General features: G+C 48.0%; 1 protein-coding gene across 4 annotated transcripts in view; it reads right to left on the bottom strand.

Moving 5' to 3' along the window:
• The window catches only part of ZNF512B (zinc finger protein 512B), a 39,067-nt gene extending 20,110 nt beyond the window's left edge, over positions 1-18,957 (bottom strand). For 2 of the 4 annotated variants that reach the window (XM_060277356.2, XM_088674747.1), the window contains exons 1-6: positions 18,835-18,957; positions 6,510-6,635; positions 4,596-4,675; positions 4,199-4,342; positions 831-1,003; positions 450-688 (exon numbers count right to left, since the gene is read on the bottom strand). In XM_060277356.2, the coding sequence (XP_060133339.1) occupies positions 450-688; positions 831-1,003; positions 4,199-4,342; positions 4,596-4,675; positions 6,510-6,633 (760 nt within the window). In that variant the 5' untranslated portion in view covers positions 6,634-6,635; positions 18,835-18,957. The other 2 variants (XM_088674746.1, XM_060277355.2) reach the window with 2 other exon arrangements.
• Positions 18,958-24,241: the final 5,284 nt, after the last annotated feature.

The following is a 24,241-nucleotide window of genomic DNA, read 5'->3' as shown; positions in this document are numbered from 1 at the left end:
CTGGAAAAGAGGAAAATGAGAGGATATAGGAGAGACATCTTCAGATATCTAAAGAGTTCCCCATGGAAAATGGAGCAAGCTTGTTTTCTCCTGCTCTGGTGGGGGAGGACTCGAACCTGTGGCTTCAAGTTACAAGTAAGGAGATTCCGACTAAACATCAGGAAGAACATTCTGACAGTAAGAGCTGTCCAGCCGTGGAACAGACTCCCTCTTCCTTGGAGAATTTTAAGCAGAGGTTGGATTGAAGCAGAGGCCACCTGCCATGGATGCTTTAGCTGAGATTCCTGCATTGCAGGGGGTTGGACTAGATGACCCTCGCATCCCTTTCCAGCTCTAAGATTCTACGTGATTTTACCAACTTCTACCAGGAATACCATGCTTCAAATCTTAAAACTGGGCGGGGGAAACCCAGGACTTGGGGTGGATGGGAGTCGCTGTTCTAGTCTTACTGTGCTTCATCCTCTCGGGGTCTTCCTCCTGCTCAGAGGCCTGCCTGCTCGACTGATGCTTGGAGCCCTTGCCGCCCGACAGCTGAGTGCCAGGCATGGCGGCCGCCCTGGTCTGGAAGTCTTTGCTGCCCGGGCTCACGGCCGCACATTCTCCGTTCTCGGGGCGATGCAGGGCGGCGGCCTTCTCCACCTTTGCCTGTTTGGGATGGATGGTGAGGGAAGCTGAACCCTCGGCAGCTCTAGGGCAAAGCATAGAGGGCTGGTTTAAAGTGGGGTTTAAGACATTGGGGCCTCTCACGCCTGACCCCCTCCTTCCATCCCAAAATCCACGGGGTTGGGGAGCTTTCCCTCTTCTCTGCCTCAAAGGCCGCAGGCCAGTACCTTTTCTTGCCCTTGCCGGAGACTTTCGACGACCTGTTTTCCACCGGGGCAGGGGCGGCCGGCAGCGGCCGGTCAAGATGGTTCCAGAGACGGTGCTTTTCCAGCTGGGTTTTGGACGTGAAGGTGGCTTCGCAGAACGGGCACGGGAAAGTCCGCTTCTCCACGACGGTACCCTGGAAGAAGCAGGGAGAGAGAACAGAAAGTAGGACCAGAGCGGAGATGGAAGAAGGTGACCCTTGCGTAGGGCTGAGCTTAAAAGTGAAGGCAACCCAGGAGTCAACCTTTGGGTCACTTCCAACTCTACAGCTCCATGATTCTAACTAAACAGATGACTTTTAAGACGTTGCATCTACACACATTTGCATTGGAACAAAATATGTCATAGCACTCTCTCTCTGTTTTACCCAGAAACTACAATTAATCCAGAATGCGGCAGCGGGAGTGGCTGCCGAGACCACATAACACCGGTCCCGAACGACCTACATTGGCTCCCAGCACGTTTCCGAGCACAATTCAAAGTCCTGGTGTTGACCTTTAAAGCCCTAAACAGGCACGGCCCAGTATACCTGAAGGAGCGTCTCCACCCCCATCATTCTGACCGGACACTGAGGTCCAGCTCTGAGGGCCTTCTGGCGGTTCCCTCACTGTGAGAAGTGAGGTTACAGGGAACCAGGCAGAGGGCCTTCTCTGTAATGGTGCCCGCCCTGTGGAACGCCCTCCTATCAGATGTCAAGGAAATAAACAACTATCTGACTTTTAGAAGACATCTGAAGGCAGCCCTGTTTAGGGACGTTTTAAATGTTTGATATTTTATCGTGTTTTTAATATTCTGTTGGGAGCCGCCCAGAGTAGCTAGGGAAACCCAGCCAGATGGGTGGGGCATTATTATTATTATTATTATTATTATTATTATTATTATTATTATTAGCATTATTATCATTATCATCATTATTATTTCAGGTGTGGGGCACTTAAAAGACGGGGCTCTGCAGGAACCACTAATAATCTGTCTTGGATGCTTCTGTAGAGATTCCTGCATTGCAGGGGGTTGAACTAGAGAGCCCTCGGGGACCCCTTCCAACTCTGCGATTCTATGACTGCCTGGGCTTGCAAAGCGCTGGACCTTTGTCAGGTGATTGGCAGGTGGGCCTGAACCCGTGTACAAAATACTAAGATAAATGGACCAATGATCTGACCTGGGAGAACCTGACCTGGGATAAAGCAGCTTCTTATGTTCCTGTGAAAGAGGGGGGGAAAGGGAGATTGCCTCCTCTGAGTTTGCAAGGACATTAAAAATAAATAGCAATTCAAAAGTGCACACACACACACACTGCTGCCTTGCTAATCAGGAGCAGCTTTCTAAATCAATTTTTTAAAATGTCAGGAGGCCTGCAACATATATCTAATGAATGATCAGTTTGCTGGCTGCACGTTGCGTCCCTACAAACCTCTCCCTACCCACCCCTGCACCATGGTAACCCGAATTCTCTGCCAAAACATCTGAACTTCACGATCTGCCTGGAGCTATGCAAATGAAACACATTTGGTATGTATCCACATGGACTGTGTAGGTAGTTAACAAATTAAAAAGCAAATAAATATGCTGTGCTTATTTTCAGCAGACCCACAAGCTGGATTCTCTTTGCCCCCAAACTTTAAGGCATGGACATGTAAGCTTAAGGGCTTGCATGTTTTTCTGTTTTTCCGTAACATGAAAGCTGACATTTCCTAGGATACAAACCAATTTCTTCAATTGTACTGAATGATCACAGAACCCACAGTATAAATATCACTCTGCCCAACACCCTGCAGGCCAGAGGTATGAATGCAAACTCCTGCTACTTAACTGTAATCCTAAAAAAAATTCCCCGCTTAGGCAAGTTTGGGCATTTCCTTCCTGCTCCTCCGGCTACGATTTTCCCTTCCAAGCTCAAAGCAACTCGGAGAGTCTCAATAAGCATTTGTCAAAATAACACAAGTGCAAAGTAAATGGAGCAGTGCAGATGAGTGCAGACAACGGTGTCCCAGGAGAAGTTAATTCGCACTTCAAACAACTGCCCAAACTTGTCTAAGCAGGGGAGCTCTGCTCTTGGAGGGCGGGATAAAGTGAGATGCATCAGGTCTCCTTTGGAAGAGAGGTTTGCAGCTACGGTGATGTTGCACCTGACCAGGTCCTTGGGATCTGAGAAAGTTATGTTGCAGGGCAGGATGCCACTGAATAATGCAGGAATCGCAAGTGGGGAGAGAGGCAAATTAGAGGACAGGGGTAGCCCAGTGGCAGAGCACCTCTTTTGCAAGCAGAACACTCCCAACTTAGTCTTCAAGGCATATCCAGGGAGGGCTGTCCCCTGCCTGAAACCCTGGCAAGCTGCTGCCAGTCAGGGTAGACAATACTGAACTAGATGGGACTGGTTTTCTAGCACAGTGTAAGGCAGCAGAATCTAAATACCTCTGTGGCTTCAAATGGTACTAGAAGCTGAACAGCAAATGACTGGCTGGCTGGTTCAGAACCCGCCTTGCGGCAACAACATCAAAAGCCACGGCGGGCAAGACTTGTAATTTGGTCTTGTAACGGCAGTGCTAGCACAACCAAGGCTTGTGGGTTGGTGTGCAGGGATGGGAAAATCTTTCAGTTTCGGTTTCTCTTGAGTTTCTCATTTTCCTAATCTTAAATTCAGTCCTCCACATTGCCAAATTAGTTTGTGATTTATTCTTTTTAAGTCTTCATTACTTCCTCAGCATTTTAGTGCAAATTTCTCCTTTTTGCAAAGTGATCTTCCCTGACATTGCACTTTTTTGGGGGGGGGGAACTAAAATGCCTTCCTGCGACTGGGGCTGGAGAACTGCATTGCAAAATTTGGAGAAGTGCAGATTTCAAATGTTGGCTGTGTTTTGGTTTGTGCATTGTTTCGGAACGTGCAAATTTGGTATGTTTGCCTTTTAAATGCTAATCGAATCGAATTCTCCCACTTCCCTAAGTGCGTGTATGCATATAAATCAGGGGTCAGCAAACTTTTTCAGCAGGGGGCCGGTCCAATGTCCCTCAGACCTTGCGGGGGGGGGGGGCTGGACTATATTTTGAAAGAAAAAAAACCAATGAATGAATTCCTATGCCTCACAAATAACCCAGAAATGCATTTTAGATAAAAGCACACATTCTACTCATGTAAAAACACGCTGATTCCCGGGCCGTCCGCAGGCTGGATTTAGCAGGCGATTGGGCCGGATCTGGGCCTTAGTTTGCCTATCCATGATATAAATTAAGACAGCCAAGCTCTGGCAGGGTCAAAGCAGTGTTTAGAGGGGCCACATTTGGTACGGACAATAACACAATCTGTAAATATGGGTTACCAAAACAGAACACACACCTCCATCCTCCTTGCCCCTTGACAGCGCTGGTAGTGGTACTTCAGGCCATAGATGCTGGGGAATTCGAGCCAACAGCCCGAGTTGGGGCATTTCACCCTGGAGTGGACCTTGAACTCTTCTTTCCACTGGTTCATCAGAGGCAGCTGTGATATAGGAAACATCCGTGGAGCAGAGGGGAGGGGGGAAGACCCACTTAATGCAAGAGGAATGAAAGCAAAACTTCTGAATGCGCTATCCCCAGTATCTCACATCAAATCAAAGGCTTCCCAGAGAAAAGACCTGGAACCACGATCAGGCCCCCTCCTGCGCTCAAATGCACCAAGCTTGCCCTGTCCTGTCTCTACTTCCTTTCCCCCAGTTCCCAAGAAAAGAAACGAAATACAATTAAAATCTTACCGGAATATCCTTCAGGGCCTGGCTGTCTGCCTTTGGCCTCCCTTTCCTTTTGCCTTCCGTTTTATCGTTAGTTGCATTTCCTGAAAACAGAATGGGGAAGAATGACAAGGTGGATTGAATTAATACATCTGTCCATCTGACATTTTGTTGATTTAAATCGCTTTCTGCCGCATGACCAAGAAGATTCGGCGCTGAGCACTTCTTCTTGGGCGATCCCTCTAGCTGAGTAAGATTGCCTTCCATGAACACAGTCGTAACAATGAGTCCGTAAGTGACGGTGGAGGCCGATTCTGGATCCACACGTCCTTCCACATTGGGGACATAGGTTTCCATGCAGGAGTTAATCACAGTGAGGGTTTGCCAAGCATGCTTCCTTCTTAGCACGTTTCTCCCTTTCTTCCTGAGTTCGAGTGTCTTCAAAGTCCATGACATCTTTGGTAAAGGCTGTTCTCCAATTAGAGCGCTCGCAGGCCAGTGTTTCCCAGTTGTCAGTGTTTATACTGCATTTTTTTTTAGATTTGTCTTGAGAGAGTCTTTAAACCTCTTTTGTTGACCACCAGCATTACGCTTTCCATTTTTAAGTTCAGAATAGAGTAGTTGCTTTGGAAGATGATCATCAGGCATCCGCACAACATGACCAGTCTAATGAAGTTGATGTTGAAGAATCATATTTCAACACTGGTGATCTTTGCTTCTTCCAGGACACTGGTATTAGTTCGCCTGTCTTCCCAAGTGATGTGTAAAAGTTTTCGGAGACCCCCGTTGATGGAATCTTTCGAGGAGTTGGAGATGGCGTTTATAAGTGGTCCATGTTTCACAAGCATATACTGTTCTAAGGTTGGTAGTACAATAGCTTTGTAAACAAGCATTTTGGTTTCCCTGCAAATGTCCGGTCCTCAGACACTCTGCACACTATATGCAGTGTGTTCTAGCTAACTAGCACTGGCTACTCCATCTGCACTGCATTCTTGCTCACTTGCGTTGTCTTGTGCCCTTTCCGCAGCGCATTCTTGTAAACTTGAAAACGAAAAAGACCTACCAGACCTACAACGTTGGTTGGATGTGCTTTCACACAAGTGGCAAGCATCTCTTTCAACCCCGCCTAGGCTGTTTGTTCCCACGTACAATGTTGCCAATGCTAAACAGAAAGGTTGGGTGGCTAAGATCCCTGCATGGCTGGGGTTGAACTAGATGACCCTTGGGTGCCCCTTCCAACTCTGCGATTCTATGAGTACGTTTTGAATGGAAGGCAACATCCTAACCAATTTAGACTGTGGAAGCTCAGACGGTTTGTTGAGTAAGGGCAACGGCAACTTGTGCAGGAACTGCCCCCAACATCAGAAGCCAACTGTGTTCTCAACTCGTCAAAGCTCAAAAAACTTGAGGACGGCCGTTTGCAATCTGAGTTACTGTTCCAAAGTACAGTGGTACCTCGCAAGACGAATTTAATTCGTTCCGCGAGTCAATTCGTTTTGCGAAAAATTCGTCTTGCGAATCGCGGTTTCCCATGGGAATGCATGGAAATTTCTTTTTTTGCCCATAGGCAAAATACGCATTAATTAAATTTCAATGCATTCCTATGGGAAACCACGATTCGCAAGACGAATTTTTCGCAAAGCGAATTCGTCTTGCGAGTCACCATCAGATCGCAAGACGCATTCGTCTTGCAGGGCATTTGTCTTGCGAGGTACCACTGTACTGGGTTTCGTTTCGGTGGGGGGACAACATTTGCTAGCAGGCAATGGAATGACTTTTATTTAACCAAAGTGTTAACTTATCAAGTACCCTGACCTGTATGTGCTTCCTAGCTATTCATTTCTGTGCACTGCCGTGAGACGGGTAGCCAACGGCGCGTCTCTTAATTCAAACGAAGCCCTTCCTATTGCAGCTGGAAAAGGCGGTACGCTTACTCACCAAGCCTTGACTGCTCATACGCCGGGTTTATCTTCATCTCTGCCTTGCTGCTGTCTTTGTCTGCGCTGGTCTTGCTAGTTCCAGCCACTTTCTTCCCACCTCTGTAGGAATATGAATCTGCCATGGCTAAAAGCAAAGGAGAAAGGACACGATCAAACAGGCCGATTGCTCGACATGAGAACGGAGCTTAATAGAAGGAAGAAATGGGTTGCACCTGCCACCTGCTATATAAGAAAGCAGCCGGATCCTGCCTCTTTTTAAGAACAGGAGGCCGATTCCCCAAATATACACGATTAGCACAGGCTTGGAGAATCTGCAGGCCTCCAGAAGCCACTGGACTCCAATTCCCATCCTGCATGGCCAGCAGTCGGGGATGCTGTGAGTTGTAGTCCAGCAAATGTCTGGAAGGCAGCAGATTCCCCAGCCCAGGATTAGCAGCAATTCAACAGCCGCTGAGGTTGAAGCTCCCCCATTAAAGAATTCAGGGAGACGCGCTCAGCCCAAGTGCAAATACAGAAAAAGTGAATAATCATGATTTCTCTGTTGGGCCTTGTAGACCCTCCATGCAGAGGGTTCTTCTCTTTTGTTTCTTTTCTCATTTTCATGACGAGACATCAGGAGGGGAGAGGGAGCGGGTTTTAATGAGGAGATCTGAGCGATAAATTTCCAATTTTCCCTATTAATGGGGAAACTGTTCTAAACAGGGAAACGTGAGCCTTATCTAAATTCTCGGTATGAATCATTTAAGCGGTCTTTCCTATATAACGATGAGCGTTAAGCCAGGTTACTATTGGAAGCCATCTCTCTCTCTCCCCCCCCCATTCAAGACACAAGAGCAACTTTAACTGCAGGGTGTTAACTGCAGGGTTAGACCCACATGCGCACCATAAATTTAAAGCACTAGAGTACCACTTTGGACAGTCGTGGCTTCACCCAAAGAATTCTGGGAGCTGTAGCTTTGGTTAAAGGTGCCGAGAGTTGCTAGCCTACTCAGAGCTAAAATTCCCAGAGTTCCCCATGAAGACGGACTGGTTGTTAAACCACTCTGAGAATTGTAGCTCTGTGAACGGGGGGGGGGGCGTGTTCCCTAGTAATTCTTGGGGCGCTTAAACTACAGCTCCCAGAATTCTTTGGGGGAAGCCATGATTTGTCTAAACTGGCATCGCAACGCTTTAAAAGAATGCTGTTAATGTGGTCGGTGGCGGATGCCTGGAATTAAGCACTCCTGCATCACCTCCGGTCCTGGGTGGTAATGACTACGGTAGATTTTCTGCAAAACGCCAATTGCTCCCAGGCCCACGGAAGGCCTTCGGTGTAGTTTCTGCCATGTCTGAGAATGTCATTTTGCAGAATGACACCCCCCCCCAAAGCACTGCTGGAAGCTGACGCAGATAATTCTTTGCTTTCTCTTGAGCGAGCGTTTTGTAGAACAACCTGATTATCAGGCAAATCAGGCTAGAAAGCAACGCTTTAGCTTGATCACTCCTTCAGGACAGAAGTCTTTGTTATATTTCGGCTTTGACCGACCCAACTCTTCCCTTCCCCCCTTAAAAAAAAAAAGTTAATCCGCAATGTGGCCATTTGTAGCAACTTAGCCATTAATTAATAATGCCAAAGGCTCTGCCTGGCTCTTTGCCTGGGACCACATTAGGCTTAATACCTGGGAAACCGACCTGAAGCAAAAAACAACAACAACAACAACATGGAGGATAGAAGGAATTCTGAAAGGCCTCTTGACTCTGCAGGTTTTTTTGACGTCTATTTCTCTGGGACGATTAAAGCTCATGGGTTAGTAAAAAAGGTAAAGGTAAAGGACCCCTGGACGGTCAAGTCCATATGTGACTATGGGGTTGTGGCACTCATCTCGCTTTCAGGCCGAGGGAGCCGGCGTTTGTTCAGATGGCTTTCTGGGTCATGTGGCCAGCATGACTGAACCGCTTCTGGTGCAACGGAACACCGTGACAGAAGCCAGAGTGCACGGAAACTCTGTTTACCTTCCTGCCGCAGCGGTACCTATCTATCTACTTGCACTGGAGTGCTTTCGAACTGCCAGGTTGGCAGGAGCTGGGACAGAGCAACGGGAGCTCACTCCGTTGTGGGGATTTGAACTGCTGACCTTCTGACCGGCAAGCCCAAGAGGGATTGGCATTTAACACTGGGGTGGAAGCCAGGGGAGAAGCTGGATGTATTGCATTTGCGGAACTGAGAATCATCATCTTCTTATGTGCCAGAACAGAAGAGATGTGGACAGGATCCGTGCACAATGCAGAGGTTATCTCTCTCCTGGAGAGCAGCTGGTCCAGAATCTGAGATCCAGCCTCTTTTGGATGGGGTGACGTTCTCCTTGAAGAGTCAAGTAAAGGATATAGACCAGGGTTTCCCCAAACATGGGTCTCCATCTGGTTTTTTTTAGACGACAATTCCCATAATCCCTGAAGTATACCTGAAGGAGTATATCCCCAGTATACCTGAAGGAGCGTCTCCACCTCCATCATTCTGCCCGGACACTGAGGTCCAGCACCGAGGGCCTTCTGGCGGTTCCCTCGTTGCGAGAAGCCAACTAGGCAGAGGGCCTTCTCGGTGGTGGCGCCTACCCTGTGGAACGCCCTCCCAACAGATGTCAAAAAGGAAAACAACTACCAGACTTTTAGGAGACATCTGAAGGCAGCCCTGTTCAGGGAGGCTTTTAATGTTTAGTAGATTATTGTGTTTTATTCTTCTGTTGGAAGCCGCCCAGAGTGGCTGGGGAGACCCGGCCAGATGGGCAGGGTAATTAATTAATTAATGTTATTATTACTGACCACTGGTCTTGCCAACTAGGGATGACTGGAGTTGTAGTCCAGAAACATCTGGGGACCCGAGTTTGGAAAACACCGATATAGACAAGACAAAACTTTCTCTCCCTCTTACAACGCCAGAACGCATGGACAACGAACGAAGGTGAATGCTGGAGGAGTCAGAGTACAAAAAACAAAGGACTTCTTCATGCAGCTCACAGGAGGCAGTGATGGCGACCAAACCGGAAGGCTATCGCCTTGCCGTTTTACCGTTGATTCGGAGCAATCTGTCAATCTGTGGGGAACCCAACTGCCGTTCGCTCCAATTCAGCGGTAAAAAGCGGGTTTTCCTGGGGAAAGTGTCAGGACAAAACACACACACAACTGCTTGGACCTGTGCCTAGAAACTCATCACAAAAAACCGTTTGGGTGAGCCCTTCGTTAGGCTTATTGATTTCAATGGGTTTACTACTCTGAGTATTACTTTGATTGATTGATCAAATTTATATACTGCCCTATACCTGGGGGTCTCATGGTGGTTCACAGAATAAAATCAAGATATAAAACCACAAAATAACTAATAAAAATAAAAACAACCCAATAGCACCCCCCCCCAAAAAAAAATTTTTTTAAAGAGCATAGGACGTAAATCAGATCACCCAAAGGTCTGGTTAAAAAGGAATGTTTTTGCCTGGTGCCTAAAGGTGTATAATGAAGGCGCCAGGCGAACTTCCCAGGGGAGTAAAATAAAAAAATTCCTTCAGTAGCACCTTAAAGACCAACTAAGTTTTTATTTTGGTATGAGCTTTCGTGTGCATGCACACTTCTTCAGATATCTGAAGAAGTGTGCATGCACACGAAAGCTCATACCAAAATAAAAACTTAGTTGGTCTTTAAGGTGCTACTGAAGGAATTTTTTTATTTTACTTCGATCCAGACCAACACGGCTACCTACCTGTTCCCAGGGGAGGGCATTCCACAGTTGGGTAGCCACCGCAGAGAGTAAAAATCAGATGATTACCACACATTGCAAATAAAGAAGCAATGGCCTGGTTCTACCTGAAATGGCAGTTTCTTTCTGGGTTGAACCGTTCAGAGACCCGTAAGCTGGATTTAAAACATCAAAACTCTTATCATATAAACTTATGTTGGGGAGGAAAGAACTATCTCCCTGACATGCTAGTCAGCTATAAAGAGAGATTAAAAAATTTGAGAGCACCCACCTTCCATCTAGTAAGGTCCATCCCAGACACAAGTTTGGGAACTGAGGGCTCATCCACACTCCAATTTTCCTCTCTCCTTGGAAAACCAGCACCGGAACACTGAATAAGACCAAATGCCAACTGGGGTTTTCCGCGGACGGGTTTTCCCAGGGAAAGCGGCGGGGGGCAAATGGAAAACCGTCTGGACCTGTGCTTTTAGGCATGGGGAAAGAAGCGGAAGTGTGGACAGTCCCGACGTACGTGCCAGGTGGCCAAAAAATACTGAGGGACCCCAGCACCCTCCTTGAAAATGGGGGGGGGGTCTCATCCCACATTAGGCACCCCTGAATCCCTAAACCTATCCGATTAGGTTGTCTGTTTCCTCATTTCTTAAATGCAGAAAGTGTTTGGCGGCTCTGGGTTTGGGTCTGGATGTTGTTTTTATTTTTTAATCACATTATTGTTGCTGTTGCTCCACCCCTAGTTACCAACCTGTCTTGCTGCGGCGTAGTAAAGATACCGATTCGGTCTACTTCGCCATACACCTGCTTAGTGTTCTGGTGCCATTTTCTCAGTCTTTAGTAACAGAAATAAATGGTTCGCTCCAGTGTTGAGCAGCAACATCTATCGTAAATTGCATTGTCTGAAAAGTAACTCATGCACTCTTACTTGGAAGTACAGTCATACCTCGGTTTGCGACCGCCTCCGTTTGCGACCGATCGGTTTGCAACCGCCGTGGACCCGGAAGTGTTTACATCCGGGTTCCGCGGCGTGCGGATGCGCAGAAGTGATCTGCGCAGTGCACGCATGCACAGAAGTGCTCTATTGGCGCTTCGTGCATGCGCAGAAGAGCCCCTCGGTTTACGACGAACTCAGGGAGCGACTGGCTCCCCGGAACGAATTGCAGTCGCAAACCGAGGTATGACTGTAATCTCCCTTTAGTTTAGCGGCACTTGCTTCCGAGTAAACATGCAAAGCAATACCTGGCCTGTATTTCTATGACTGTCTTGAGGAGTTTGCTATTCCTAATTCAGTTCATTAATATGTTCGGCTAATTTTGTGTAATTTGGAACAATAAACATTTTGTGGGCTGTTTTTAATAAATATTTTATTTTTAAGCTTCGATTGTTGCGGGTGTTTCCCCCCCCTCTCTCTCACACACAAAAACATTTATTTCAAATGTTTCTAGTAAAATATTGTGCAATTTTTCCAGTATGTCTGTGTTTTTAAAGTCAAGTACGTCAATAAACACCAGTGCTTTGCACCAAAGCACAGGCCAGCTCCATTTTAAAATTTGTTATCAGAAGTGCACATACTGAAAAGAGAGAATAAAACCTGTAGTTTTGTCCCCCCTTTCTTTTTCTTCACTTTCTTTGAACTGAAATTCTCTTTAAAAAATATTAACAATCATTTCAAAAAGTTCTTTCTTTCTTTCTTTCTTTCTTTGGCGATCACTCGTAGCCGAGTAAGATTGTCTTCCATAAACACGGTTTTGCACATATGTTCACTAATGTTAATTTTTAAAAAGAGGATATTTGAAACTTCACAGAGGCCTTGCACTCAGGTGACATCCCACACTGACAGCCTGCACTTTTCATTAAGTGTCCTAAAAGACCTTCACTGGCTCCCAGTATACTTCCGAGAACAATTCAAAGTGACCTTTAAAGCTCTAAATGGCCTCGGCCCAGTATACCTGAAGGAGCGTCTCCACCTCCATTGTTCAGCCCAGACATTGAGGTCCAGCTCTGAGGGAACACCCTCCTGCCAGATGTCAAACAGATAAATAACTATACAACTTTTAGAAGACATCTGAAGGCAGCCCTGTACAGTCATAACTTCAGGTTGGATGTTTTCGGGTTGTGGACCACGCCGAACCCAGAAGTCCCGGAACAGGCTACTTCCGGGTTTCGGCGCTTGAGCAGGCGCAGAAGCGCCGAATTGTGACCCGCGCGTGCGCAGATGCGGCACTGTGGGTTGCGAACATGCCTCCCGCAGGGATCACATTCGCGACCCGAGCATCCACTGTATAGGGAAGTTTTTAATGTTTGATGTTACAGTGGTACCTTGGTTCTCAAACGCCTTGGTACTCAAACAACTTGGAACCCAAACACTGCAAACCCGGGAGTGTGTGTTCCGGTTTGTGAACTTTTTTTGGAAGCCGAACGTGCTCCATTTTGAGTGTTAGGCTTCCGATTTGAGTGCCACACTTCCGTTTTGAGTGTTACGCTGAGGTCTGTCTGTTTTTGCTATTTATTTTGCATTTTTTTGGTTTTGCGGCTCTTTTTGTTTTGTTTTTGTGACTGTGTGGAACCCAGTTCAGCTGCTGATTGATTGATTGATTGTGTGACTGCAGTACATTGTTTATTGCTTTCATTTTATGGATCAATGGTCTCGTTAGATACAGTCATACCTCGGTTTAAGTTTGCTGCGGTTTGAGTACTTTCGGTTTGAGTACTCCGCGGCCCCGGAAGTGTTTACTTCCAGGTTCCGCGGCACGCGCAGAAGCACTGTATTGCGCTTTGCACATGCGCACTATCGCTGCTCCGTTTAAGTACTTTTCGGGGAGCAAACAGCTCCCCGGAACCAATTGTGTACTTAAACCGGGGTACCACTGTAGTAAAATTCATGTTAAATTGCTGTTTTAGGGGTTGTTTTTAAAAGTCTGGAATGGATTAATCCATTTTGCGTTACTTTCTATGGGAAAGCGCGCCTTGGTTTTGGAACGCTTTGGTTTTGGAACAGACTTCCGGAACGGATTAAGTTTGAGAACCAAGGTACCACTGTATATTGTTTTTATGTGTTGGACCTGCCCAGAGGGGCTGGGGCAACCCAGCCACATGGGCAGGGTATTACTATTATTCAGCTTGGGAGAAGCTCCAGGTCTGGGGAGGTCTGAAGCAGGATAGTAACAGCATCTCAACGAGGATGCAGGTCTCTCTATCATTAAGGTGGCAACACCAGCAAGCTCTACAGTTGCCCCATCCTAGGCAGGGAACTAGCCCGCCTGGCAGCAGTGGCGTCCAGGGCACCAAACTTGCTGACACACAAGATATCAACTCCCGACAGCTCCACTCCTAAAGCAGAATGTCCCAAACCCATGTTTGCAATACAAGACATAAGACCACAGAAAGCTGCCTTGATCCACCTGGCTCAGTAATACTGGCACGGACTGGCAGCACACCTCCGGGATATTTTACACAGGAGTTGGCCAGCCTCACCTGGAAATGCTGGGAATCGAAGTCGAGACCTTCTGCACACGCAGATGCCCCAGGAGAATCCCTGGGCAAGTGAGCGGGGCGGGGCGGGGCAGGGCTATAAACCTTCCCCTTGACCAGGGGTCCCCAAACTTACCCAGCTTTGGGCCGGATGCCCACCGCGCCGATTGTGTGGTGGGCCGGAGGGTGAGGGAGCGCGCACGGGAGCGCGCCCATGCGCATGCACAAACGCTATTTTTGGCACACTTCCGACCTGGAAAGCGCCGGAAATAGCTTGTGTGCATGTGCAGAAGCCTCCTCCAACCCAGAAGTACACCGGAAATGACGCTTGTGCATGCGCACAAGCTATTTCCGTCACTTTTCCGGGTCGGAAGTCGGCAGCTGTGCCACACCGCGCCAGTAAGAGTGGATAGCAGCAGCAGGCGATGGGGGTCCCCGGGGGCCACATAAAAGAGCCTCGGGGGTCGTATGTGGCCCCCAGGTCGTAGCCTGGAGACCCCTGCCCTTGACTATTGCATTCCTCCAACCATCTCTCCATCTGAGTTGCTCCACATACCCCACTGGGTTCATCTGCAGACTTGGATGCTGTTTGGGGAGAGATGGCTTGGAAGGAACGGGTTGCAGGGGAGAAATTGACAGCGAGGGTCACTAGGCAAAGCACAGTTTAGGGAGTTGTTTGCTGCAGTAAACATAGGTCTTGCAAAAGGAAAATGATTTCCAAGCCTCCTACTGATTTCTACAATTCCCTTCCCTTTCATTTTATGCAAGATGTGTAGTTTTTGCTGGTGTGGTTTGTGTGTGTGTGTGTGTGTGTGAGTTTCTTACAACAAAAGTTCTTGGACATGGAGAGCTCTTCTCCTCCGCCCACCCGCCAAAACCTGGATTAAATTAAGAACGGACTCTTTTCCTTTTCCTTGCTTCCGCAGCCATTGCATTTAAGGGGGGGGGGGAGAGACAAAAAGAAAAGAACCTGTTTTGAATGGAACAGATTCCGTGCACAGCACTTTTAAACGGATAAGCTTTAAAACGGGTATAATTCCCCTCCATCAGTTGAACGGGAAATCTGTGTGCGCATCCCATGATTTCAAGGTTCCTTTCTCAGAGGATTAACGATCACCTCCCACAACCGCACTGCCAGCAGGCGTAAAAAGGCAAATGTGAAAACACCGTAATGATAATTTTAAAGGACGTTAAATGCCGTCAATCAATCATTTCTGAAAGGAACTAAAGGAGGAACAAATGCACAGAAATTCCAAGACTATCTGACTTATCCTTTTCTTAAAAAAAAGACTTTCTGAGCAAATAAATCAGTAGAACCCAGCAAATAATTTGCCCGGGGATTGGAGCTCACTCTGTAGTCTTAGGTACATCTGCAAATTTGTCAGCCTCAGTTTTTCTCCCTGTGAAATAATAGTGACCTACCCTCCGAGACTCTTTGGGTGGTACACTCGTACCTTGGGAGTCGAACGGAATCCGTTCGGGAATTCCCTTCGACTCCCAAAACGTTTGAAAACCAAAGCGCGGCTTCTGATTGACTGCAGGCCACGCTGGACGTTCAGCTTCCAAAAATCGTTCGAAAACCGGAACACTCACCTCCAGGTTTCGATCGTTCAGGAGCCGATTTGTTCGGGAGCCAAGGCGTTCGTGATCCAAGGCACAACTGTATTCATAGAATCATAGAATAGAATCATAGAATCATAGAGTTGGAAGAGACCACAAGGGCCATCCAGTCCAACCCCCTGCCAAGCAGGAAACACCATCAAAGCATTCCTGACAGATGGCTGTCAAGCCTCTGCTTAAAGACCTCCAAAGAAGGAGACTCCACCACACTCCTTGGCAGCAAATTCCACTGCCGAACAGCTCTTACTGTCAGGAAGTTCTTCCTAATGTTTAGGTGGAATTTTCTTTCTTGTAGTTTGAATCCGTTGCTCCGTGTCCGCTTCTCTGGAGCAGCAGAAAACAACATTTCTCCCTCCTTTATATGACATCCTTTTATATATTTGAACATGGTTATCATATCACCCCTTAACCTTCTCTTCTCTCAACTACGTTTTACTTAGTGCATGATCCTCTGAAAGGAATGAACATGTCTGAATTTGGTCCATTAATTTCAATGGGTCTACTCGGAGTAAAACTTCGTTGACTACCACCCTGAGAAGGGCAAAGGCAGCTGTGCACTTAACAAACTAAACCATCATCAAACTACAGCATCCTCATATGACTCCAGGCCCTGCCTTTGCAAGACATGCAAAATATTCCACCGCAGACATCAAGTTTAGACGGCATGCTTTGTTCCAGATGGATATACTCCTGAAAACTTGCCTTCTCCTATAATGCAGCCCGATTACATAGATCACATTCTGCCATTAATCCATGTGGCATGTTATAGTTAATATGAGCAGAAGGGAAGAGGGAGTCCCTGCCCCAAGGAGCTTACAAAGAGATAGAAGGATACCAAAAGGATGGAGAAAGAAAATGCAATTCACACATTAAGACAAGCCCAACGAGATCAAACAAAAAAGTCTACCTAATTGAGCATCCAGTTTCCTACACAGGCCAATCAGGTGCCCCCAGGGAAACCATAAGAATACAAAAGCAAAAGGCTCCCTCCCCCCCCCTCGGGCAACTAATATTGAGAGATAGACTACCTCTGAATGTGGAGGTTCGAATTAGCTATTGTGACCCATGGCTGCTGATGGTCCCATCTGGTATAGAAAATTTCCAGGATGCTTAGGTTTGGATAGGAAAGGTTGGTTTTGAGGAAGAAGTAGCAGGAGGTGTGTACTGTAGGGATCGAAACTGAAAGCAGAAATGTTTTGTTAGCGCCCATACCCTGCCAAATAAATGGGGTAAGTGGGTGCAGGCGGGGTTTATAATACCGCAGCCTCTTCCAAGATCTCTATTTCCTTTTTCAGCGCCTCCAGCCCCATCAATCCTTAGGTAGGTGGGGGACACAGGAACATCAGAATCTGCCTTGCAGCGAACTGGCTCATATAGCCCAGCACTGACTGGCAGCAACCCTCAAGGGGTTCAGACAGGAGGCATTCCCACGCCTACCTGGAGTTGACCAGGTTCAACGCACACAGCTTCAGCTCTGTCCCTAAAACTGCCCCAGTTCTCATGTTTCCGAATTAAGCAACTTCCCTTGCACCGAGCCGCACCATTGGTCCACCCGGCTCAATACTGTCTACACTGACTGGCAGCGTCTCCCCAGGGCGTTTCAGGCAGGGAGCCTTTCCCGGGCCTATGCCAGGGGTTGGACTGGGGTGCTCTTCCCCGAGCTGCACCCCTTCCCTGCGTGAGCCTGCGCTGGCCTTCCTACCAGCCCGCCAAGAAGACGGCGATGTTCGCTGCGCTCTCTCTCTCTCTCTCTCTCTCTCTCTCCAGTTGCCTCGCTGCTGCACGGCGCACAAATGTACCTCACGGCAAAGGCATGACCCAGGGGCAAGGCATCCGAGACTCGCCAGGCGCCCCAAAGGACGAGGTCCACCTGTGGGCAGCAGGAGGGTTGCAGCCATTTGACCCAGCCCCTAAAGCAGGTGTGCTTTCTTCCCCCCAAAAAAGCCAGTTTCTCAATCTAGGTGCTTGTGCATCCGTAGACTCAAGCCAGGATCACATGGATTAAGGAGGGAAGTCGTTCAGGCTCAACCCTCATCTCCGTCTCGGACACCCCTGACCTTGACCTCTGGGCAGGGCAAAGCAGGGCAGGGCAGCCCCCAAGAGCTGGTTGCCCTTGCGACCTCCAAGTGACCTGAGCAGGTAGGTCAAGCATCGTCACCTGGGCCCCACCCACCTCTCTGCTCTGCACCACTTTCGGCAAGTGCGCCTAACACCAAGTGCATGACATGTGTGTTGGAGAAGGGGAAGGGGTCGCACCACCTGTCGCTGCCCAGGGGCGAGGCCGCTTAGTTTGCAATGGGGGGGGGAGGGAGAGAGAGAAGACAGGCTCACCCAACTCTAATCCACTTCCAGGGGGAGCTTCCCAAAGCAGCAAAGCTCTCGGAAGCTCCGAACCTCCTCTGCTTTTCCACATTTCCAGAGCTCGGTTGCTTCCCCCCCCCCAACCACCTTCTTTCCCTTCCCCAATTCCCAGAAAATAAGCTCGGATAATCAAACAAACACGGGGGGGGTGTCTTTCGCTTGCTTCTTTTTAAAAAATAAAAATCTTGCAGGGGGCGAGAAGAAGCAGGAGGGTTTGGGAAGGGAGAGGGTTGCAAAGGGGGGGGTCGAGATTTTTTTTTTAAAAAAAACCCCACATATACACTACACACAAACAAATCCCCTACCAACAGCCGCCCTCCACCCGCGATCGTTTGATCTCCGTGCATGCAAAATAAGGTGCGGAGTGGGGGGTGGGGGTGGAGAAGAAGAAAAGGACATATAAATAGACCGAAAGGAAGAAAAGGAAATCTGCGCCCCTCCCCCCCCCACTTTGGGGCGAGCGCGCGGGGCGGTGTTGAGGGTGGGGGGGCGGAAGGCATACAAAATAATTAATTAAAAAGCCCAGGAAAAGCAATGAAGCAAAATGGCGACTTTTTATGTAGAAGGAGGAGAAAGAGAGAGGGGAAGGAACGAAGGAAAGGTAGAGAGAGAGAGAGAGAGAAAGAGAGAGAGAGAGGGATGGGAGGAAAAGAAAAGAGGGGTGGGGGAAGGAGAGAGGGGTTTTGGGGAAGGCGCTGCCTGCTGGCCCCCTCGCCCTCCTCCCTCTTCCTCTTCCTCCTCCTCGCCCGGGGTCTCTCCAGCTCCGCGGGGCGAAAGGAAGCGGGCGAGCCCTGGGGAGGCGGCCGGCGAGGCCGGGCCGGGGCCACCGGGCGGAGTAAAAGCCCCTCTGCGGGTGGGGAAGGGCCGGAGGGAGGCGAGGCGAGGGCCGGGCACCGGCGGGGGGCTCTTGGCTTACCTCGGCGCGGGCGGGCAGCGCGCTCCTCTCGCTCGCTCGGCCAGCGGGGCCCGGGCGCGCACAGCCACCCCAGCGATGCGCACGGCCAAAGCGCCGCCGCCGCCGCCGCTGGCTCATGCGCGGAGACCCCCCCTCGCCGCCGCCACCACGTCGCTCGCACACACACAACCACACACACACAACCACAACCAAGCCCCCACCCCCCGCGCGCGCTTCCCCCCCCGCTCTCCCTACCTTCGCAGCCGGGCCGAGGGAAGCCGCTTGCAACTCTCGCGGTATTCCTCCCCCGGCTGCAGCCAGGGATCGGCGCCCGACGGGAGGAGGACAGAGCTGGCTTGGGTGGTGTTGTGTTTTTTTGGGGGGGGGGAGCGCACTGGGAGGTGGGTCGGGGGGATGTCCCCCAGCAGGTGCGCCGTGATCCAAGGGGGCCGGCGCAAACAGGGCGCTGCAGATCTGGCCAGGCGCACAACTGGAGTTGGGGTGTCTGGGCAAAGGAGTTCAAGCTGTCCCTCTTAGGGTTGGTATCTAATTTTCATTTTTAAAAATAATAATAATAATAATTCTTGTTTTCTGCATCTCTGCTGCGGTTGCCACCCACCGACTTTGCTCTTTGTTTCGCCACAGCCCAGATCATCGCCTCCTCATCGCGCAGGGAACTCTCTCTTAAAATATAATGGGGATGGGAGCGTGCTTCAGGGGTGCGGGGGTGGGGGAATAAAACGCCCTCCCATTTAAAAAAAAAGTAAGGAGAAACCACAGAGGAACCTGCCTTTAGTTACCTTGGTTTTTGCCCATGGAGTACAGGATCGTCTACTCTGACTGGCATCAGTTCTCCAGCATGCGGGTCCCGCTGCATGCAGGATTCAATCCAGAAGGTTTGATCCTGGCCTAAGAAAAGCCAGTGGCCCATCTAGCCCAGCAAACTATTCTCACAGTGGCCGACCATCCAGCAGAACCCAAACACAAGACCGCCCCCCCCTCTCCTGTGGTTTACAGCAACTGGAGTTCAGGAGCATTTTTGTCTGCAACTGCCCAGGCAGAGCATAGCCATTGTGGCCGCTAGCCACTGACAGCCCCTTCCTCCCATGAATTTGTCTAACCCTCTTTTAAACTATAAAACCATCCAGGTTGGTGGCTACCATTGCCTCCTGCAGGAAGGAGTTTCACAGTTTAACAATGCTCTTCGCCTTCGTCGAGAAGGGCTTTTTGTTACCTGTCCTCAATCTCCCAACATTTACTGGATGTCTACAAGTTTTAGTGTTTTGAGAGAGAGAGAAAATCTTTTCTCCATCCACTTGGAATTGTTGAGTTGGAAGGGACCAGGAGGGTCATCCAGTCCAACCCCCTGCAAGGCAGGAATCTTTCTCCCAATGCGGGACCCGAACCCTCAACCCTGAGATTAAGAGTCTCATGCTCTACTGACTGAGCTATCCGAAGCCATGCATAATTTCCGAAACTTCTAACATTACTCAGCTTAACTGGAAAGTCCCAAACACCACAGCCTTTCCTCGTAATTCATTCTGGCATCTCCAAGTAGTCTGAACCCTGGAGAGACTACACTGAGCTACATAGAATAATGGAGCCAGCTTCCTACATTCCTTCCTGATCCTCGGAGATGTCAAGGATGAAGCCAGAAGATTTCTGCACTGCCATGCAGATCTCTATTGCGGTACTGGGGTGTCTTGCAGCACCTTATGAAGTAGGGATGGGGGCAGATGGAGCCCTCTGTCACCGGACTTCAACTCCCATCATCCCTGACCATTGGTCATTTGGCAGGGGCTGATGGGAGTTGGAGTCCAACAACTACCTGGAGCCACAGGTTCTCCAACCCATATATATATAAGCAGCACACACACACACTCCTGCTGAGCTGTGGCCTGGAACCACAAAAAAAGTTTTGTGGCACCTTGAAGATTAAGATAAATTAAGAATTAAGAGGGGGGCCGTTACCCCTTGGTTGTGCAGAATGGGTGTATCCCATCCAATCCTGCTCCTAAACTCTCATTGGGGTGCATGGGATGTTATGGGGGAGGGAAAGTACCTCTGGTGGAGGATACATTGTGCTCCTTCTGGGGTAGTTTCTCCCCACTCTACACTCCGCTCCCACCTGTGGCTCTGAGAAGCTGTCAGCATGCAACAGCGGCCACAGTCCTGGGAAATGGCATCGACCAGGTGAGGGCAGGTGATGTGTCTCAAACCCTTGGTGAGTTAGAGACTTCCTCTGCATGCAAAGACAGGCTCTGGCGGACTGAGCAGATGAGACCAAAAGTGGGTCCAAGGTCAGAAAGGCGGTTTCTATAGAGGGAACTGAGGGGCAAATGGGGCTCGTCCACCTGGGAAGGGAGCCCATCTAAGAGAAGGAAAACTCTGATCCTAAACCTCTGCTGCTGGATTTTTTGAATAGTCAAGTTACAGACAGTATGTAAATACTGTCTGTTTAAGAGAAACAGGTGCCGGTGTTTCTGTTAATTGCTCACAGGCGTGGGCTCTGCTTCTTGTATATAAGGCTCTGCCAGAAAGCCTTCTGTATCTCTTAATTAGTTCTTTCAGTTTGATTCATCTCTAAGTAGATCACTCTCTCAGTTGTTCTCAGTTTAAGAGATTCCTTAGTTGAATCTTACTATGATTGCTTAGTTATAATGCTAGAATGCTGTTAATTCTCGGGTAGTTTAATGGGAGGTTTGTGGGAGGTTTGGAATGTGGGAGAAAGCATTTATATTTAGTTTAAAGTCTCTTTAGAGTCAGTTTGTTTTTCAGTTAAAGAAACCCAACCGTTTGTATTTTCATCTGCATACTTTTAAAAGTGTGCAGCTAGTAAGGGGTTTCATATAAGGGAGATAATACCCTACGCTCTTGGTGGTGTTTTCTTAGCCAGGTCAACTTCTGACTGCGCATACTCTGCGTGAAGCGTACTTTAAAGGGCCGCTATAAACTGGGATATATGATTTAGATTAAGCAAGTTTCAATACCCAGTTTTCTCCAATATTATTTTTATCATATATATTATTATCCAATACAAATGGGGCTCGTCCACCTGGGAAGGGAGCCCATCTAAGAGAAGGAAAACTCTGATCCTAAACCTCTGCTGCCTTGCAGGATATCTTCAGGAGAAGAAAAGGCTAAGGAATAAGCCGTACAGAAATCTGGAGTGGATAGATGGCGCCTTGTACACCTCCTTCCGGCAACTCCTGCAGCCAAGCTGGTGCCAAAGTATTGCTCTGCTTTCCTTTGGACCACACCAGCGAGGCCGAGAGGGGGGCTCTTGTTGTTTGGGCAACCCAGGACCTCCATGCACACTGCCCAGGCTTGCACCCCAGGGAGGTTTCAGTGCTGTTTGGTTTTACTACCAGAGGCGTGATCTGTTCTCCTCTGGACAGACTGCGGCCAACAACAGAGCAAAAGTTTTGTGGTACCTTGCAGACCAAGATGCAGTGCTATTTTTTTCTAGAAAATGAGGTGCCAGGACTCAGCATTGACACATCCCTTGTTCACTTATAATGGCAATGGCACCCACATGAGAAGTGTGCTGGAAGTTATGCTGCTACAGCGGCAAGAATGTTACTTGCCCCAAAATGGAAAAGAAGCAGAAGTCTCGGCAAAGGAAGAATGGATACAAAAACGTATGGAACATGCACAAATGGCAAAACTTACCGGAAGAATAAGAAATCAAGATGGCATACTTTTTTAAATAAAAGAATGGAAATGGTTTACTGAATATTTACAGATAAATTGCAAACAGGTAGGAACATTGGCAGGATCATTGTAACAACCTGCAGTTTCATAAGAGTATATATTTAAAGAAGAGCAAATTAAGTTAATCTGGATATGCAGATGATATTAAGACTAAATTTAAGGAAGCGTAGAAGGAGGGGGAAGGAAGTCAAGTTTTGAAATGTCAAAATGATTGTAAAATTAGTGAAATGTATAAACCTGAAAAGTATAAATAACTTTAAAAATAAAAAAGGTGCCAGAACTGGTGAGTTCTGTGTGAAAAAAAGCCGTGCTAAGATGTTTATTGAGGCATAAGCCACACCATAGAATTGAGGACCCCCCCCCCAATTGCCCCTTTGGTGTGCATAATGAGTGGCTCACATGTACCCCAGCAGATCCTGCTAAACTACAACTCCCATCATCCCTGACCACTGGCCACACTCCCTGGGGCCGATGCGAATTGGACTCCCAACGTTTGGCTAGGCATGGGTTTTATATCTTGACACAATATTTCCCCCCTACGTGAGAAGGTGGCTTGCCCGCTTCCACCTAGCTCTGAAGGAGGAGAGTGCTCAAGTCACCTTCCTTCGGCTTTTCATTTATACTACAGCAATGGCAAAGATTGCAACATCCCTTCCATTAACTCAGTTTGTTCCATCCAGAGGATGCACATAGGTTCATTTAGGTTTGTTCATCAGGCTTAATCCTCCGCCTGCTCCCCTCCCCCCTTATGGCAGATGTCTCCTCCCTATGGCACATTGATGTTTTTATCCCCAAGGGAATCCTCTGGAGAATTGTGTGTGTGTGTGTGTGTGTGTGTGTGAAAGTTCAGTGGGAGTTTCCGAGGCAGTGGAAAAAATCCCCCATATTGAATGAACAGAAAATGGACGAACATGGTGACTGTATCGTATCCAATTAGATGGCTAAGCATCTTAATTCGGTTTATTTTTTGTTTATGCACCACATAATCATCAATACCTCTGAGCAGTTTGCATAAAACATACATTAAAATTACTGCTAAAATCAGACATTAAAAATAAGGAAGGCCTTCCCTCCCCCTTTCAAAATAGGATCAATTTATTGCACTTGGAAGTGCAGGGCTGCCATTGCACAATCACATCACTACCTAAGAACAGAAGAAGAGGAAGAAAAAACAGGTGTAAAAAAAGGTTATTTACGTATGCTACTACTGCAGCCCGTGTTTTGTTAGCCCCCAAATGGAAAAAGAGCGAGGTCCCAACCAAAGAAGAATGGCAACTTAAGCTGACAGAATATGCGCAGCTTGCAGACTTAACATATAGAATAAGAGAACAAGAAGAACATACGTTTAGAGAAGATTGGAAAACATTCATCGAATATATGGGGGGAAATTGTGTACACCTGAAAACGTTGGCAGCCTTAAGATGAATTCAACAGTGTAAATAAGTTTTGATGGATGCAATCATGGAATACTGAATGGTTTAGTTTTTGTAAAATATGCAGGGATTTATGATATGCAAAATGAACCATGGAAAGAGAAGAAGGGAAGTCATTGATATCTTAAGGATGTTCAAAGGAGTATTTTAAATTGTAAAACAGAAAATTTAATTTAAAAATTAGATATATAGAAGAAGAGGCCCGATGGGCCAGGCCAATGGCTCATCTCACAGTGTATGCATTTCATAGATTATGTATAGAAAGATAGATGGTTTTAATGCTATCAGTATTAAATGATTTTTTTCTATGTTTTTAGCGGTTCTTATTTTCATCAGGTTCTTATTTTCATCAGGTGGCGCTGTGGTTAAACCACTGAGCCTAGGGCTTGCTGATCAGAAGGTCGGCGGTTCGAATCCCTGTGACGGGGTGAGCTCCCGTTGCTTGGTCCCAGCTCCTGCCAACCTAGCAGTTCGAAAGCACGTCAAAATGCAAGTAGATAAATAGGAACCGCTAC

This window comes from Zootoca vivipara, chromosome 7 (genome assembly GCF_965207765.1).
Source record: "Zootoca vivipara chromosome 7, rZooViv2.hap1.1, whole genome shotgun sequence".
Taxonomy (NCBI): Eukaryota; Metazoa; Chordata; class Lepidosauria; order Squamata; family Lacertidae; genus Zootoca; species Zootoca vivipara.
Note: the sequence above shows the minus strand (reverse complement) of the source record. Positions and strands in the feature narration are given on the sequence as shown.